Source organism: Pseudophryne corroboree, chromosome 11 (genome assembly GCF_028390025.1).
Source record: "Pseudophryne corroboree isolate aPseCor3 chromosome 11, aPseCor3.hap2, whole genome shotgun sequence".
NCBI classification, from domain to species: Eukaryota; Metazoa; Chordata; class Amphibia; order Anura; family Myobatrachidae; genus Pseudophryne; species Pseudophryne corroboree.
The window spans coordinates 100,563,585-100,581,901 of record NC_086454.1 but is presented as its reverse complement, the minus strand read 5'-3'; the positions used below and the strand labels follow the sequence as shown (position 1 = coordinate 100,581,901).

General features: G+C 45.2%; 1 protein-coding gene across 1 annotated transcript in view; it reads left to right on the top strand.

The window, feature by feature from the left end:
* SYT7 (synaptotagmin 7) overlaps positions 1 to 18,016 on the top strand; it is a 642,713-nt gene extending 624,697 nt beyond the window's left edge. The window contains exons 11-13 of the mRNA XM_063944176.1: positions 1,267 to 1,381; positions 5,775 to 5,974; positions 16,176 to 18,016. Coding sequence (XP_063800246.1) covers positions 1,267 to 1,381; positions 5,775 to 5,974; positions 16,176 to 16,280 — 420 coding nt within the window. The 3' untranslated portion in view covers positions 16,281 to 18,016. The remainder of the gene's footprint in view (positions 1 to 1,266; positions 1,382 to 5,774; positions 5,975 to 16,175) is intronic.
* Positions 18,017 to 18,317: the final 301 nt, after the last annotated feature.

The following is an 18,317-nucleotide window of genomic DNA, read 5'->3' as shown; positions in this document are numbered from 1 at the left end:
AGCTGGTATATTGACTGCATCCCATACATAATACAGTGTGAGTTATGTTTCTGCTCTCGGTGTAGATGGAACTTTAAACAGCCACATTGTTGTTGAGGGTAAAAAGAAAAGCACAAATCTATCAAGTTTAACGTTAAACTTGATAGACGGTTAACAGTTAAACTTTAACCTAGTATAGATTATAGATATGTTGATTTATAATCTAAACAGCGAAATCTCACAGAGATGTATTTGCCAATTCAGTTTCTAAGAGAAGAAAAACATTCGTTCCTGCCAATCAGATTCATTCTCTGTATAAATCACCCCAGCAGTTTCATTTGTTCATTATAAGAGTTCATACTCTTACTTGTGTAACAGCATCCGATCAATTTGTGAAAGCGTCCAGCGGACCTCAGCCCCATGACTGGGCTGCAGAGGTCACTTCTGCTGCCAGCTGACATAATAGTGTTTTCTCATATACTGTACTGCTTCAAAACCAGTCATTTTTCCCCACACCATATATGTGTTTGTAGATCTGGGGCCTGATCCTGAGCCGAACCCAAGTAGGAATGAGGACTCGCGTATATCTGGATATGCCAAATAAAGAAATCAGTTGTGGCTGCGGATGATACAAAATGGGCGGGATAGGCATCCACATGCAGACACACATACAGTTTGAGTACACACCGGTGGGTCCTTGCATTAGCATAAGGAAGCTGGTAGGACACCATGACCAAACTGAAAAGCTGGCACAGAAGGGTCCAACGTACACTAGTCTATAATATTTTCCTATGGGGGGAATTAATCAGAGAGAGGTTTGCCAGTGAGTTCAAACCTGCACAACAAACCGCTGAATTCATTATCAAGTGGTTTGAAGGCTTAGGGGTCTATTTACTAAGCCTTGGATGGAGATAAAGTGGACAAAGATAAAGTACTAGCCAATCAGCTGCTAACTGTCATGTTACAGGCTGGGTTTGAAAAATGGCCGTTAGGAGCTGATTGGCTGGTACTTTATCTCCGTCCACTTTATCATCATCCAAGGCTTAGTACATAAATCCCTTAGAGTTCTAATCGTCTCTGAAATGGTCAGGGACAACAAGAAGGGGGGAAGGAAGGGGGGGGGGGGGGGTAACTGGTTTCCCGGCCCGGGTTTGTTCTCAGTGACACTGTATTATCGTTTTTGCCTCCGAAAGAGTTGGTTGCATTCATCTTGAACAAAATAAATATTAATTAAAAAAAGAGAAGAAAAAAAAAAGCGCGTTTATTCATGTTTTATGTGTATTACAGGGAAGCCGAGGTGAGCTGCTGCTGTCTCTGTGTTATAACCCCTCAGCGAACTCTATCATTGTCAACATCATCAAGGCACGGAATTTAAAAGCCATGGACATCGGGGGCACTTCAGGTCTGTGCTAGGATAGAACACAATTCTTTTCAGTTTGCTTTCAATGAGTTTCTCAAAGCCTGTAACTATGGCAAATGTATCAGATTTTAGAAGATAACAGGAAAATGGTTGCATTCAGCTAAACGCCTAATGTACGTACAGCTGCAACCGGTATCCAGAATTCTGCGGTTTTGGTAGGAACCCTACATACTGTACAGATTTGTGAATGTTACAAGTTGCCTTTTTGTATTTGAAAACCTTGTGTTTTAGGTTTAGTAGCCATATGATTTGCTAAGCTTCTACCTATCTTCTTCACACAGTGTATTGAAAGACTGCATACTCATAATTACAAATGGCAGATTTTACACAACAGGCAGTCCCACTGGGACTGCCAAACCGGGCTGCGATTAGCAGTGAGCATGTTTCCTATAGGAAGCCACTCCCTGCATGATTGTCAGCCCAGGTCGGCTTCTCTGGGCTGAAACCGATGCAGTCCATAGAAACCGGTGTTTTGTGCATTCACAGTCCCATCACCGCTTGTGTACATGTGCCAGTCCCAGAACCTGCTAGAGCCATTGCGAAGGTGCAGGGACCTGGCTGGCTGGGGATGGCTGTCTCTTCTCCTCTCCTGGGACGGGTAGCAGCAGCACCCCTCCTACAAGAAGGTAGGAACCGCCGCTGGTAATTACCCTTAAAAAGTGAGCCATACATGTTTTCTTAGTAGAACCTATAATTCAATTTATATCATCACTGCTCATCCTAAACGGCACAGCCCTGTTATTCTCATCATCATTCAAATGTCATCCTCAAAGCCCAACCCAATTTGTGAGAAATACCGATGGGGTGCATGAGGGTGACCAGGGGTGCCAAGAGTAGGGGGCAGGTACTACTTAACTGGGCCCGGGTTGGCTGGAGGGTCAGTAGCAAATCAGGCAGGGAGAGATAGGAGACTGCTGTTGTCGGAGGCAGCAGACTCTCTTGCTGGGCTGTGGAGGGTCTAGGGAGGCAGTCTCTCTCTCCCCCTGTGTTACTGGGAGGGAGGGTGTGTGTGATTGCTCTGTAGTGAGCGTGTGTACAGTAATGCAGCATGGTGGTATTAGCTCAGAGAACTCTCGGTATATCCCAGGAGGATGTGACACACTGCACCATGACCAAACAAGGCCGTGATCTCAGCCGCACATCCAGATACCCACACTGTGGGAGGTTTCAAATATCAGTGGGTCCGTCATTTGTCATAGACAACATTTGATTTAAAATGTTCTGTAAGCCATAACATCCAGTTAGATAATTGTCTTGTGTACAGTAGACCACACTGAACGTACATTTTGATTGGTTATTATGGGGTATAACAAAATGTATTCCCTGCACCACATTATTACATGATCCTGCTGGAGATAATAGAGTCAATCTGGGGTCATCTGAATACACATTCCTGTGCTGTTTTTGACCTTACATTCACCCAGTTAGCCTGGTTCTCACAGCATACTTGCCTACTTTTGAAAAAGCATTTCAGGGAGATTGTGAAAGTAACACCCACCAATCAGCGCGGGCGTGTACTGCTACATCTGAGAGGCGTGTCATGAAAATGACTAACATCCATTCCAAACGTAAATGAGCCACAAAGTTAGTATACTGTATACACATATATTGTAAGTGGCCACGAGAAACCTTATTGAAAATGCATTTAGCCATAGGGATCATTGTGCCTTATAACCAATACAGGGAAATGGTACTGATGATCCCATTCTAATTTATTTTTTCCCCCAAGAATGTAAAAGCTATATAATGGGGCTAATGTGCAATCAGGGAGATTGCTGCTCTGTTCAGGGAGTCAGGGAGATAGCTACTATTTCAGGGAGTCTCCTGCAGAATGAGGGAGGGTATGCGTCACAGCTCTTCTAAATAAGATGCAAGTGGGAGACATTGCCTATGAGCACAGGAGAGCTGACTCCCAGGCTTCTCTTATTCTTACAGGTGATGTCCAGCACAGAACACAGCACTGCGGCGCCGGCCCATGCGCAATTCCGACCCGATCGCTGCGATAAACTGCAGCGAGCGATCGGGTCGGAATGACCCCCATTGTGTGTCGAATTTTGAGGGGAAAAAATTCATTTATACCATTTTGGAATAAGGCTGTAAAATAACAAAATGTGGAAAAAGTGAAGCGCTGTGAATACTTTCCGATTGCACTGCACATCCCCCCAAGAGTGGCTGAGGGAACTAAGGCGCCAGCACCAGTGAAACTGTGTACAAGGGTGCAATCGCTGACTTTGATGCGCCCAGTAAACGGTCGCGATAGCTTGTGTTTTTCTAACCATCCCCCATTATCACCAACAAACAGTCCCACGCTGTCAATCAATTTGTGTGTAAATCCCATGTGTAAGCGACATCACAGAGGCATAGGGACGCATGTGCCGTGCCACTCAGATGCAGGTGCAATAATACAACATGGAGGTGGGGAGGCTTGACTGCACACCCTAATTCTAAACATAATAAGATTTGCTGCCATGCGGAGACTTGTAGTGCCACACAGAACTAAAAGAGAAAATGCAGTTGCACACTCTAAACCACTGATTTTCAACCTTTTTAAACTCGTGGCACACTATACGAGATTTAAAAATTGGCAAGGCGCACTGTCAGTTTTTTTTAATCAACTAATATACTAATATTTCCAGCAGTGATAAAACTGACACATTGGCCCCTGCAATAATAAAACACATTGGCCCCCACTGTAATAAAACAAATTCATTCACCTCCACAGTAATAAAAAATAGTAATAGTTATTCCACCACACACTGTCACCCACGGTAGTGTCACACATTGTGTCCCCCCCCAGTAATTCCACCACACACTGTTCCCCCAGTAATGTCACACATTGTGTGTGTCGTCCCCCAGTAATTCAACCACACTGTCCCCCCCAAGTGATGTCACACATTGTGTCGGCTGCCCCCCCCCCCCCCCTCCCAGTAATTCCACAGCGATCAATTAAATAAATAAAATACACTGGCCCCAACCTCAGGTTTCTCGCTCAGCACGGAGCAGGAGAGTGGGTAGGCACGGCGGGCAGGAGAGCTGGTGGCCGAGTAGGCGGGCAGGAGCGCTGGCAGATGGGTAGGCGGGCAGGAGAGCAGACGGGCAGGCGTGACGTGCGTGACCTATGAGTCATGCAGCGTCACCATAGGTCTTGGGCCGGGCCACGGAAGAGATCAGTGTGCTGCCCGAGCCCAATAGCAATGACGGGCAGCAGAGCAGCAGGCATCTCTGGCGGGCGACAGGCGGCACATGTGACAACCGCACGGCACAGCGGTTGAAAAACACTGCTCTAAACACTAAAAACACTGGAAATCATAACTATTATAATAAACTCTGCAATTTAATATGGAGCAAAATTGAGGTCCTTAGCATAAGTTTTTGTCAAAAATATGGACCCACCTACCACGGCCAGGTGACCTCATTAGGCGGGTCCCTAACATTCCTAAGATTCAAGTCCAAAGCATGGGACTCCCCAGGTCAGCACAACCCAACTGCCCCAAGGCATCATCCCTGGGTTGGTGTGGGCGGGTTGCTTCAGGGCATCACAATTGTAACACTAATACTTTTTAGCATCTAAACTGCTTTTCACTATTAGCACTATAAACACTGAGTTGCTGCTTCTTATTAATGTAACACCTTTTAACATTTAAACTGCTACTTCTCACTAGTGTGATGCCTTGGGGTGGTTGGGTTGAGATGACCCGGTGGGTCCCGTACTCTGGACTTGAACCTTAGGAATATTAGGGACCCACCTGATGAGTTCACCTGGTCATGGTAGACGGTCCCATATTTTTTGGCAAAAATATTACGAACCTCAATGTTACTCCATGTTAAATTGCAGTATTATAATAGTTCTGGTTACCATTGTACACCTGCATTTTCTCTTTTTTTTGTCTGTGCAGTAATAAAAACAGTAACCAGTTGCATAAAAATTGGAACAGCGTACATCTCTGAATGAGGCCCTATATATCCATTTACTTGATGCTACTGGCCCATGCCCCCACTTACACAGATTTCCCCACAGGGCATCAGGACGTTTATATTATGTGGTTAGCTATCCATGCTGCTCATGTGCAGCAAAATGAACATGGATAACAAGTTATATATGACATATTTATTACAATAATTCAGAAGATCCTAGTAAATTGACAGACCCAATATTGGTTCAGCCCATACATTGGCTGGCATCTGTGTCGGTGACAGGTAGGCACATTTAACGGGTGATATAACCTGCCATAGTAGTGGCACCACAGCAGCTATCTCTGGGACTTATTTATGAGTAGGACTATGTACTAGGTACCTGTTCCCATTTGGCACCAAACTTTTTTTATTGGGTAGAGTACTGTATATTAATTTTATCAATACTATCTCCACTTCTCAGACCCATATGTGAAGGTTTGGCTTATGTACAAGGACAAGAGGGTCGAGAAGAAAAAAACTGTGGTTATGAAGCGGTGCCTAAATCCTATCTTTAACGAGTCCTTCATCTTTGATATTCCCACTGAGAAACTTAGAGAGACCACCATCATCATAACTGTCATGGACAAAGACAAGCTTAGTCGTAATGATGTTATTGGCAAGGTAAGTGACATGAAGCGAGGCATTGTGGTGACACTAGTGGAAACCCAGGCATTTCCTCATATATAAGCTTCATTTGCACAAGATCAATCAAAACCAGAACTCGATTGTTTGTTATACGTTACACCTTATTTGTTCATGTTTATTAATGGGGAACCAGGGCTGGATTTTAGAATGGGAACTATGCCATTCTTGTAGATTGCAGAAGTATAGACGTTGAGTGCATGGTTTCCATAAAAGTCTTCAGAGATCACGGCAGCATGGCTCAGCTTTACCACAGATTTCAAGTAATTCCCTCGGCAGTAGGGTACAGCATATCCAAAACTGTGGATGGACGTGTTTGGTGGGATGAAAAGCCAAGGAGAAGGGTCACAGATTTGTCTTCATTTTGTGGGGTTTAAATGTTCAGAATAAATTTGGAATCATTAAAGTGCATTTACCCAGTCATTCAGGCCCTAGTTTAGAAATAGGACATTGCATGATGTTCTCAGCACATCACCTTGAATTGAATTGATCCCATAGAGTTATCCTACATGTTGCATTCACTCAGTTGATGTAGTTTTGCATGGCACATAATCTAAGGATAAGGACTAGTAAATAAATGATGATCACCGTGGGCGCCATGCTTGTGAATGCAATGCATACCGCCACTCATCGAATGCATAAGAGCGTTTAATAATGCTGTATGCTTGAAAAAAAATCACAAAGGGCAGTGATCCCGGTAAGAGCTGCATTTTATACCACACTTCATACACTTGAAGTATGCTTTGTAGCATACACATTAGTACATGACAAAATATTACAAATCTGCTCCTTAATAAATTACATTTGGTACCCCGGTAACAGCGCAGAAACATGGCGTAAATGGATAGCAACCACTATTTATTTACTTTTCATTTGCCAAACTGTAGTAAAGAGACTTTACCATTGTATCTGTGCATCAGTATTCATAGATGCTTACAAATGCGCTCTATAACCAAGCATTCCGGTGAGCTTTACATTTACCTTTCCAAACTAGAAAACATAAGGAAAACTGGTTAGGGTTGCAGGGAGAGGAACATGTCTTAAGGGGCCTAACTCAGATCTGATCGCTGGGCTTCGTTTTTTACTGTCCTGCGATCAGATAGTCGCCGCCTTCAATTACCTGCAACAAAAAAGTGTTGTAACTTTTGAACCATAACTGCTATTTCAAAACTGTTTGCAGCAATAAACGTTTCAGCAAATTTTGATGTTGTTTGACATTACATGACCCCCTTTCCATTTGAAAAAACGGACTCAAGATGGACGATTTCAAGATGGCGCCCATGTTCGGTACATACCCTAAAAGATAGCCCACCTCACCCATAACTTGCTGGAGTATTCAGTTTTCCTATTTTCTGCACAGTTTTTGAAACAAAAGGGTGTACTGCGACTTTTGAATCACCCTATAGAGATCATTGATGCCTATCCTGGCAGATGTACATACAGGAGACACAGCTAAGTGCCTCATAGCGAAGACACGGATGCTGCACCTAGTCCTAGTGTGTGTGTCACAGACGATACTTTTTGTCACCACAATACCATGCTGTGTTTCAATCACAACAGGGACAAGCTGCAACCGCATAGTATTTTCAATTGATGAGTGCCTGGAAACATCATTAAATATATTTATATAGGGCCTGCATACTTTATAGGGACTTTACAATTTGGAACAAGCAGTAATAAAACTAGACTGTGTAGTAGCATACAGTCAAAGCAATAAGAGGGCATTGCACACAAGTGTGACCTGGGTGCATCTGGATGCTAGCGACTCAGCAATGTGAAACGCTGCATGCTACATAATTGTTTGAAGATCTTACAGGTTTTTTCCCCCCGCTGCAGCAGTCGCCCCTGGTAACCAGCACATACACAGATGATCAGTTATAGTGTATTACGTCTCAGTGGAGTAATGTAGAGAATTGATAGACTACATTCTTATTAATATTGGCTCAGCCCACAAAAGTAGCTACCTCCTTGTATAGGTGATTTGTACACGTAATAATCGCCATGGCAACCACTAGCCCCCAAATACTTTGAAAGGTTTTTGCCATGTTTAGTTCTGTGCACATATGCCAGTAATTGGACCAGAAGGATCAGGAAGGGGAATCTGAAACATGTTAAGGGATTTAAATATGAGATTGTGGGGTTTGAAAGTGACTCAGAAGGCATGGCAAGGCTGAGTAACAGAATAGGAGGTCAGCAGCAGTATTTTGCGGGGATTGGAGACGACGCGTTAATTAGATGCCAAATATGACAGAGATGTAGGTGGATTTAGAGTCAGCAGATGTATTTACAAAGTGAATTTGAGAGATATAAAGCCTGTATCTGGATGGAAGAAAATGAAGGGCGGAAATGAGTTATACTGTAGTTAGTAGTGTCTTAAACCAGCTATTGTCAGAGAAGGGGAAACAGCACATGGCAGCATGCATAACCCATTCCAGTTCTGAACTCAAAGCTGATAAAGCAGTTACTTAACATTGAAGAAGATGTGCATCCTTTGAGTGTGTTCAAGGATATAAATACTGTATAGGGTGAGCAGAGCAATGCTTTTTTCATCTTCAGAAAAAATTTTTTTAGATTGTATGCCTTTCAGCCATATATTTATGTAATAAGAATACAACTAAAGGGTTTGGTAGACAGGTGGGCATGGGGCAAGAAGGATCCCAGGATCTTAGCCGATCCTGGGGCACATAAAATTTATTTTAGACCCGCATTTACATTGACTAAATACATGGACACTGCAGTATTGATCATTTGGACAATATATGCATAAATATCATGTGTAGACTCAGCGGGGTCAATTACAGGTAATGCCATCTTCCTATAACAGAAGGTATCCCCAAGTTTCTGTTCTTGGACCTCTTTCTATAGGCCGTCTTTAGGCAAGCCCATTAGCTCTTTTGACTTTGATTATCATCTCTATGCTGACGATACTCAAATCGACCTTACCTCTTCTGACATCTGCCCCTCTCTCCTCACTCGTATCTCCAACTGTCTCTCTGCTGCCTCTTCTTGGATGTCCCAGTGCTTTTTTAAACTTAATATGTCTAAACCTGAGCTGATCATCTTCCCAGGGTCGTAGAGAGCAGCGCCGGGCCCGGGTACTATTGGGGGCATGGCCTTTAGAGGGGTCGTGCCCATGTCCCCCACAGCTTTTTTCTATATAATTATAAAAATCAATTGTGGGGCCGCAAAGTGTCCCTTCACTCTTGAAGGGGGTTGGAGGGGGTGTCTTTTTGGGCAGGGGCTAGCACTGCATCTTACCTTGCTTGCAGTGGGTCCCTTCTCCTCGGCCAGCGCCATCTTCCCTGTGATACTTGGGCAAAACTCTGACACACTGGCAGTGCTTTTGCTTTCAATGTGTGGCGTGATGTTCCCGAATATGTCACTGCAAAGATGGCGCAGGCTGTGGAGGAGGAACCCGCTTCCCAGATCAAGGTAAGTCTACTTTGGAAAGGGGGGTAAGGGGCATCAGACCCGGGCCCCTCCAGCCAGCCCAGGTAATTAGTATCCACTGTCTGCACCACTGCATCTTCCCACCCTCCTGCTTAATCTTTCCTCCCACAATTTCAGTCTATTGATAGCACAACTATCTCCTCTAGCCCCAAGTACGCTGTCTTAGAGTTATCCTTCACTCCTCCCTCTCCATTAAACCACACATTCAGCACCTCTCGAAGTCCTGCGTTTCCATCTCAAAAATATTTCCAGGATCAGACCCCTCTCACCATGGATTCTACTAAGACTCCCATCCACTCGCTGGTTATCTCCAGATTGGACTACTGTAATCTCCTCCTATCTGACTTCCCAGACAACCGCCTCTATCCGCTCCAGTATATCCTCAAGGCTGATGCCCGTCTCATCTCCTCTCCATACATACTATGCCTGCCTCCCATCTCTTACAAGCCGTACACTGGTGACCCTTCTCCTTCCGAATCCAATTCAAGTTTTTCACACTCACTTATAAATCCAGTACCCGTTCCTCTCCCATTTACATCTCTGACCTTATCCCCCTTTACACTCTCGCCCATCCTCTTCGCTCCACAAATGCATGCTACCTATCCTACCAACTGATTACTTCCTCCCACTTTCACCTCCAAGGTTTTGCACGTGCTGCTCCCTATCTCTGGAATTCTCTACCACTCCCCATCAGACTGTCCACCTCTTTTCAAAACTTCAAACCGCTCTCAAGGCCCTCTTCTTCATCAAACCCAGCCGTCTCACATCCTAACCCTCTGTTCCATGTTCACTGTCTGTGCCATCTGTGTCACTCTTGTCTGTCCACCCCTCCCCTTTGGAATGTAAGCTCTCATGAGCAGGGCCCTCCCCCCTCATGTACTTTTCCTTCTCTTGCTTAAGCTGGGTACATACCTGTAGATATATCTGCAGATCAATGGATCTGCAGATATATCTATAGCTGGATCGGGCAGTGTGTTGTGCATAGACACTGCTCGATCCGTCATGACTGATGTCATGAACTGGGCGGGCATTTACATGCGCCCGCCCAGTTCAGCTGTCAGTCACCGCTGGCTGCTGCAGCATGGTACGGTGTACCAGTATATCTGTAGATATGTTTGTCACTGTGTGTGCTGCAGGGCCGACGCGATATGTCTTTGGTACACACTGGCCGATGGGGCAGGGATATATCAGCTAGTGTGTTCCCTACATTAGACTATCTTCTACTCCGTACTCCTTACATCGGCACCTAGACCTTGGTTTCGGCCACTGTGATGCTTATTTCAGTGTCATGTCCATTGATGCAGACATGTTTAGATACCATTTTCTTGTCATACATTGTCTTGTACTCTAAGTCGCTGTTTTACTTGTTTATGTACTTTCTTAGGCACTGCGGAATCTTTGTGGCCTCATATAAATAAAGGATAATAATAACTGTGCTGTTCCAGGTGCTCTAACACCATTGCAACAGCACATCGCAGGCATCGGCAGAAATTTGCCGGTAACTGAATTGACCCCAATGTGACCGGTTTCCCGGTGAGGATGTCAGGATACATACTTAGCCTAGCACTACCTATTACTGAACATCAGCAACGGTATCTTATACTGCTACAAGAATGCTAAATAATGTGTTTATTGTATTTATTTAGAGAAGCAAAATGGATTGAATCCATCCATAAATATGTTTGAAACCTCCTGCCTTTTCTACTAGTATGTCAGTAGGGGTCTGTTCCCTGGGATTGATCCCATTTGTTTAATTCAGCATAGTTTCGGTACTTGCAGTTGCTGGAGACCTCTAGTGATCAACCTCTGTAATGATCTTGAAGCACGGAAGAAGGGAGATCGAATGCACAGCAAGATGTAACAGCTGGCTCCTAATTGGAAGTGCTTCAAGAGCCAGCTGTCATTCTGAGCACGTGTCAGATCCTCCAGAGCTCAATGATCATTACATAAACTAATCAGCAGAAGTCCCTACTATGACCAGGACACTGTTGAATTGAGGAAATGGCGGAGATCAGGTTTTGCCAACATTTCAAAATATTGGGGGGGTTTTCAGAGATGGACGCAGAACGCTGCATACACAGCTAGATCCGCATCTATCTCCCCACATGCTGGGAGCCACCCAGCACAGATCCTCACGATGCGTCCGCAATTAAATTGCAGACGCATATAATGCAGGTTGACCCTTGCGGTCCGCCGTCATTTTTTTAATCAGAGCGGCTGTGTGTAACGTCATGCAGCCGCCCTGAAGATGCCCCCGTTCGGCCTGCCACTCCTATGAACCATGCGCCGCTGTCCACCCAACGACCGCCGCTGTCAGACCTTCAGGGATGCGCCCGCAATGTGAATGACCGTGCAGGCCCGAGCGCAGTTTGCTGATAGATGGCAAACTGTGATGCAGCCACATTAATGGCCAAGTCTGATTTAGGTACATTGGGAATAATTCAGATCTGATCGCTGGGCTGTGTTTTTTGCTGTCCTGCGATCAGATAGTCGCCACCTACAGTGGGAGTGTATTTTCGCCGTGCAAGTGTGCAATGCCATGTGTACGCCAAGCTGCTAAAATTGTGTGTGTGCAGTCTCTGCGCAGCCCAGGACTTACTCCTCCAGTGCGAACAGAACAGGCTGATCGGGGCCCTCCCTTAAAACGCTTGGGCACGCCTGCATTTTCCAGAACACTCCCAGTAAACGGTCAGTTACCACTCACAAACGGCCTCTTCCCAATCACCTTGCAAACTGATTTTTCGCACAATCCCGACCAGCGATCACCGTTGTTGTTGTCCGATGCGCGTGTGCATTGCGGTGCATACGCTGTTATGACTTGATCGCCCGGCTGTGCGAAAATGCACAACACCGAGCAGATCTGAATCACCCCCACTGACAATTTTGTCAAAATTTACCAATTTTTTTTACTGAACCTAAAATATATTCTCCGAGAAGGAGCTCATGGGAAGTAGGATTCCCAGATTAGACACAAGATGCTCAGAACCCTTTGTTCACCCAAAACTATTGATTTGATGTTTCTAAGCGTAAATAGAATTGTCAAAAGGGCGATAGATTTTTACTGTGGTCCTAAAACATTTCAGGAAATGTTTTCTCTGAGAAGAAGATGGGCAACAGAATAAAAGAACAACATGACATTTATCTGCTGCAGAAGTCTAACATCTAAGTGGGAAATTTATCAGTACTCGGAGAGAGAAAAAGTACCAACCAATCAGCTCCAAACTGTCATTTTACAGACACGGGGGTACATTTACTAACATTCGTAATTTCCGAAAATAGGTCAAAGTTCAATCACGAATGACATCGACAGTGTAAAACTGCAACTTTTTGAATTTATTACGATGGATTTACTAAGCTGTCGTATTCGGGTTTTTCTTTTCTTCCGATGTCGATGTCATTCGTTTTTTTTTTCCTAATTTTACGGCAGTGATTAGCAAAACACTGCCGTTTTTTTTTACAATCAATCTCGGCCGGATCTGTGTGATCCGTGCTGGGGTTCTTTTTATTTTTTATTTTTAATTAAACAATGTAAAATCCCCCCAAAAAATGCGTGGGGTCCCCCCTCCTAAGCATAACCAGCCTCGGGCTCTTTGAGCCGATCCTGGTTGCAGAAATATGGGAAAAAAATGACAGGGGTTCCCCCATATTTAAGCAACCAGCATCGGGCTCTGCGCCTGGTCCTGGTCCCAAAAATACGGGGGACAAAAAGAGTAGGGGTCCCCCGTATTTTTAAAACCAGCACCGGGCTCCACTAGCTGGACAGATAATGCCACAGCCGGGGGTCACTTTTATATAGTGCCCTGCGGCCGTGGCATCAAAAATCCAACTAGTCACCCCTGGCCGGGGTACCATGGGGGAGTGGGGACCCCTTCAATCAAGGGGTCCCCCCCCCCCAGCCACCCAAGGGCCAGGGGTGAAGCCCGAGGCTGTCCCCCCCCATCCAATGGGCTGCGGATGGGAGGGCTGATAGCCTTTGTTGTAAAATAAAAGATATTGTTTTTAGTAGCAGTACTACAAGTCCCAGCAAGCCTCCCCCGCATGCTGGTACTTGGAGAACCACAAGTACCAGCATGCGGCGGAAAAACGGGCCCGCTGGTACCTGTAGTACTACCACTAAAAAAATACCCAAAAAAACACAAGACACACACACCGTGAAAGTATAATTTTATTACATACATACACACATACATACATACTTACCTTATGTTCTCACGCAGGTCGGTCCTCTTCTCCAGTAGAATCCAAGGGGTACCTGTTGAAGAAATTCTACTCACGAGATCCAGGGGTCCAGGCTCCTCGGCAAATCCAGGGATAATCCACGTACTTGAATAAAACAAAAAAACGGTTGCCCGACCACGAACTGAAAGGTGACCCATGTTTGCACATGGGTCACCTTCCCACGAATGCCAGAAACCCACTTTGCCTTCTGGCTAAGTGGGTTTCTTCAGCCAATCAGGGAGTGCCACGTTGTAGCACTCTCCTGATCAGCTGTGTGCTCCTGTCTTCACTGACAGGCAGCACGCGGCAGTGTTACAATGTAGCGCCTATGCGCTACATTGTAACCAATGATGGGAACTTTCTGCTCAGCGGTGACGTCACTTTAGGTCAACCGCAGGGCACAAAGTTCCCATCATTGGTTACAATGTAGCGCATAGGCGCTACATTGTAACACTGCCGTGTGCTGCCTGTCAGTGAAGACAGGAGCACACAGCTGATCAGGAGAGTGCTACAACGTGGCACTCCCTGATTGGCTGAAGAAACCCACTTAGCCAGAAGGCAAAGTGGGTTTCTGGCATTCGTGGGAAGGTGACCCATGTGCAAACATGGGTCACCTTTCAGTTCGTGGTCGGGCAACCGTTTTTTTGTTTTATTCAAGTACGTGGATTATCCCTGGATTATCCGAGGAGCCTGGACCACTGGATCTGGTGAGTAGAATTTCTTCAACAGGTACCCCTTGGATTCTACTGGAGAAGAGGACCGACCTGCGTGGGAACATAAGGTAAGTATGTATGTATGTGTGTATGTATGTAATAAAATTATACTTTCACGGTGTGTGTGTCTTGTGTTTTTTTGGGTATTTTTTTAGTGGTAGTACTACAGGTACCAGCGGGCCCGTTTTTCCGCCGCATGCTGGTACTTGTGGTTCTCCAAGTACCAGCATGCGGGGGAGGCTTGCTGGGACTTGTAGTACTGCTACTAAAAACAATATCTTTTATTTTACAACAAAGGCTATCAGCCCTCCCATCCGCAGCCCATTGGATGGGGGGGGACAGCCTCGGGCTTCACCCCTGGCCCTTGGGTGGCTGGGGGGGGGGGACCCCTTGATTGAAGGGGTTCCCACTCCCCCAGGGTACCCCGGCCAGGGGTGACTAGTTGGATTTTTGATGCCACGGCCGCAGGGCACTATATAAAAGTGACCCCCGGCTGTGGCATTATCTGTCCAGCTAGTGGAGCCCGGTGCTGGTTTTAAAAATACGGGGGACCCCTACTCTTTTTGTCCCCCGTATTTTTGGGACCAGGACCAGGCGCAGAGCCCGATGCTGGTTGCTTAAATATGGGGGAACCCCTGTCATTTTTTTCACCATATTTCTGCAACCAGGATCGGCTCAAAGAGCCCGAGGCTGCTTATGCTTAGGAGGGGGGACCCCACGCAATTTTTTTTTAAAAAATAAGCACTTTCCCACCCCTTCCCACTGATATACATGCACGGATCTCATGGATCCGTGCATGCCTATCCAAACACGAATGAAAAAAAAAGTTCTGTTTTTTTTTAGCACTTTTTTACGAGTTGTAATTTTTCACGGCAGTGTTTGTTCTTTTTTTGCTTTGCACTTCTTAGTAAATGACCGAGATTCATACTTAAACAGCCGCGTTTTGACCGATGGTGTATTCATTCGTAATTTTTTACCTGAACTAGCAAAAAATTACGAATGCCCTCATCACTGCCGTGATTAGTGTTTAGTAAATGACCGAGATTAACCGAGATGACACTTTGAAGAAAAAACGGCATCTCGGTCAAAATCGGGAGCTTAGTAAATATACCCCACGGTCTGTAAGATAACAGAAGCTGATTGGTTAGTACTTTATCTGTCTTTATAGAAGCCCTAATAATGATGAAAGTGGAAATATGTGTCGTATATTTTATAATACAAATGTTATTGAAGTTTTATGTAAGTGATGCCAGGCATGTTATTCAGCATACTAGGCAACAGGGATGGGTCGGGATCCCAACAGTCAGAATGCCGACAGTAGCATCCCGACGGATCTTGGTGGTAAGTACTGGGATTAGGTTTAGGGTGAGGCACTAGGGTTAGGCTGCGGGTGGAAGGAGGGACGGTTAGGGTTAGGCTGCAGGAGGGACGGTTATGGTTAGGCCGCAGGAGGGACGGTTAGGGTTAGGCTGCAGGAGGGGCGGTTATGGTTAGGCTGTAGGAGGGGTGAGTTAGAGTTAGACTGCAGGAGAGACGATTAGAATTAAGCTGCCAGAAGAATGGGTTAGAGTTAAGCTGTGAGAGGGGGGTGGTTTAGGGATAGGGTGGTTTAGGGATATGGGTACAGTTAAAATACTCACCAGGATCCATCTGAATTTTGGGATGCCGATGTCAGCAGAAGCTGGTGCTAGCCTACAACTCTCTACGAGCTAGCTATACATCAGACCTTGCCCAACATTGCTGTAGATAAATATTCACGAAAAATGTTTCTCCTCTAACTGATTACATCTTCTCACCAGATCTACTTGTCTTGGAAGAGTGGTCCTGGAGAGGTGAAACACTGGAAAGATATGATTTCCCATCCAAGAACAGCTGTAGCACAGTGGCACCAACTCAAGGCCTGAGCTGATGGCTCTTCTGCACTCTGTGATCTCCTGCAGTCTTCGGTTACCTCCAACCAACTCTTACTGTCTGCACAAACACAGCCTGCAGGCTTGTATAAGGAACCGCCAGCTTGGAACTCTGGGTAACAGGATGCCCTGGGGCCAGCTTGTGCCACCTGCAGCTCCTCCACAAGGATTGTGATCCAAAACTGTCCTTATATTTGTCATCCCTGGCACAGCTGCAGTTTTCCTTCTGGCCTCACGAGATGCGGCACCTCCCAACACAGTGTTACAGAGACGCTGAGAAGGGCAGAGCGGGATCATCCCGTGAGAAACCTCTCAAGGCTGCCAAGCCTGCAAACTTTCCATGGCTTCTACAAATACATGCCATCCACAGAGGCACCTTAGAGTGCGTATGGTGGTTGTCAATGTTACAAGTCACTTTTTGTAGTGGTGCGAAGGTGCGATGAACCCTATCATTTTTTTTTAGGGTTTTGTTTTCTTTATTGAAAGAGATTAAGAGCAATACCTGTGTTATTGCGAATTAGAAACCTCCTTGGTGGTACGAGGAGGTAGATTTAGGGTGGATTCTGCTCCACAGGCTCTTTGCCATACGTGTGTGGTTGTTAGTGTCCAGTGTGTGTAATGCAATGTGTGCGTGCGTGGGTGCGTGTGTGCGTGTGTTTTCTCGCAGCTCACCCCATAACTTCTATCTTCCCTTGGCGGGCTGGTATGATGCTCCGGTGCACCTGCGTATCTTCATACCGTGTTTCTTTGTAGCTTTCTCTGACAGTTGCCTTTTTCTTTTTTTTTTTCTTTTAAATTCTGTTTTTCACTGATTCAGTCATCTTTCTGAGTTTCACTAGAAAAAAATATTAAAAGTGTTTTTGTTTTTCGTTTTTTCAAAGTCACAAAGAATATTATGTTGAATCTCTGGCCTGAGGTTAGATTTGTAGAGTGTTGGGTAGTCATCTTGTTGCTGCCAGCGGAGGCCCACAATGCATTGAGCCCAGCCCTCTCTGGCACAGGGAAGTTTATTGTTAGAGCCGAAGAGGAAGCAGCCCTTGGGCACAGCTCACAGAGCTTAGTATTTCCAGCCTCCTGGAAGGAAGGATGAGACGTTGGTGCAGTCCCCTTCTTTTCTGGTGATTGTGTGGTGTAACCTGTATGTATCAGGGCCCCCCTGCGTTTTGAGCATCACCAGCCATTTTGTCTTCCAGGATGAGGCCTTGGATATTCCCGGGGTCTCTTACTCTCCAGGCTCCAGAGTCCCATGTATAAAGCTAAAACTAACTGAGATGTAAGTATGAAAAGCTGATTATGGTGTCTGTGTGGAAAAGAAGGGGGATACCTAATGTACTTCTCGCCAGTTCTCATTCTGTTTGAGACAAAGGATAAAATTTAAAAAAACTTAAATAAATGCTGTAAAATTTATACACAAGATGACAGTAATGTCTTTTATACCCCTGGGGTCCTGCTTCCAGGGTCTTAGTATTTATGGCTGAGAGCTAAGATCTCAGCGTCACCTAGCACTATCTATCTATCTATCTATCTATCTATCTATCTATCTATCTATCTATCTATCTATCTATCTATCTAATCATCTGTCTTTTGGAAAGACAATGTATAGCATTCCTTGGTGAGACTCAGTACTGTACATTGTTTAATGGCTCTACTTGAAAGTCTATCCCCCCCCCCCTCCCCAACTACTATTGAATTGAAGACAGTAAGAATAATAAAACTAATCTTTTATCTAATACTGGATTAATACTGCTACTGAAGCATATACTGTATATTGTACATCATAATTGTGTAGAACTGTGGCTGGCAAGAAAGATAAGACTCTCAATTACTTCAATTGATGGCAATGTCTATTTGGCCATTGCTGTGATGCTCTGGTGCACACATATCAGTGAGTTACTGTAGCCCCTACATTGCAAGCTATCCTACATACCTCTATGGGGTGCGAGGCAAGACTTGTAAAGTTGATGGCCAGGATTTGATGTTCCGGGAACAGTAATCGCATCCATTGTGCTGAATCTAATTACTCTTTATCTC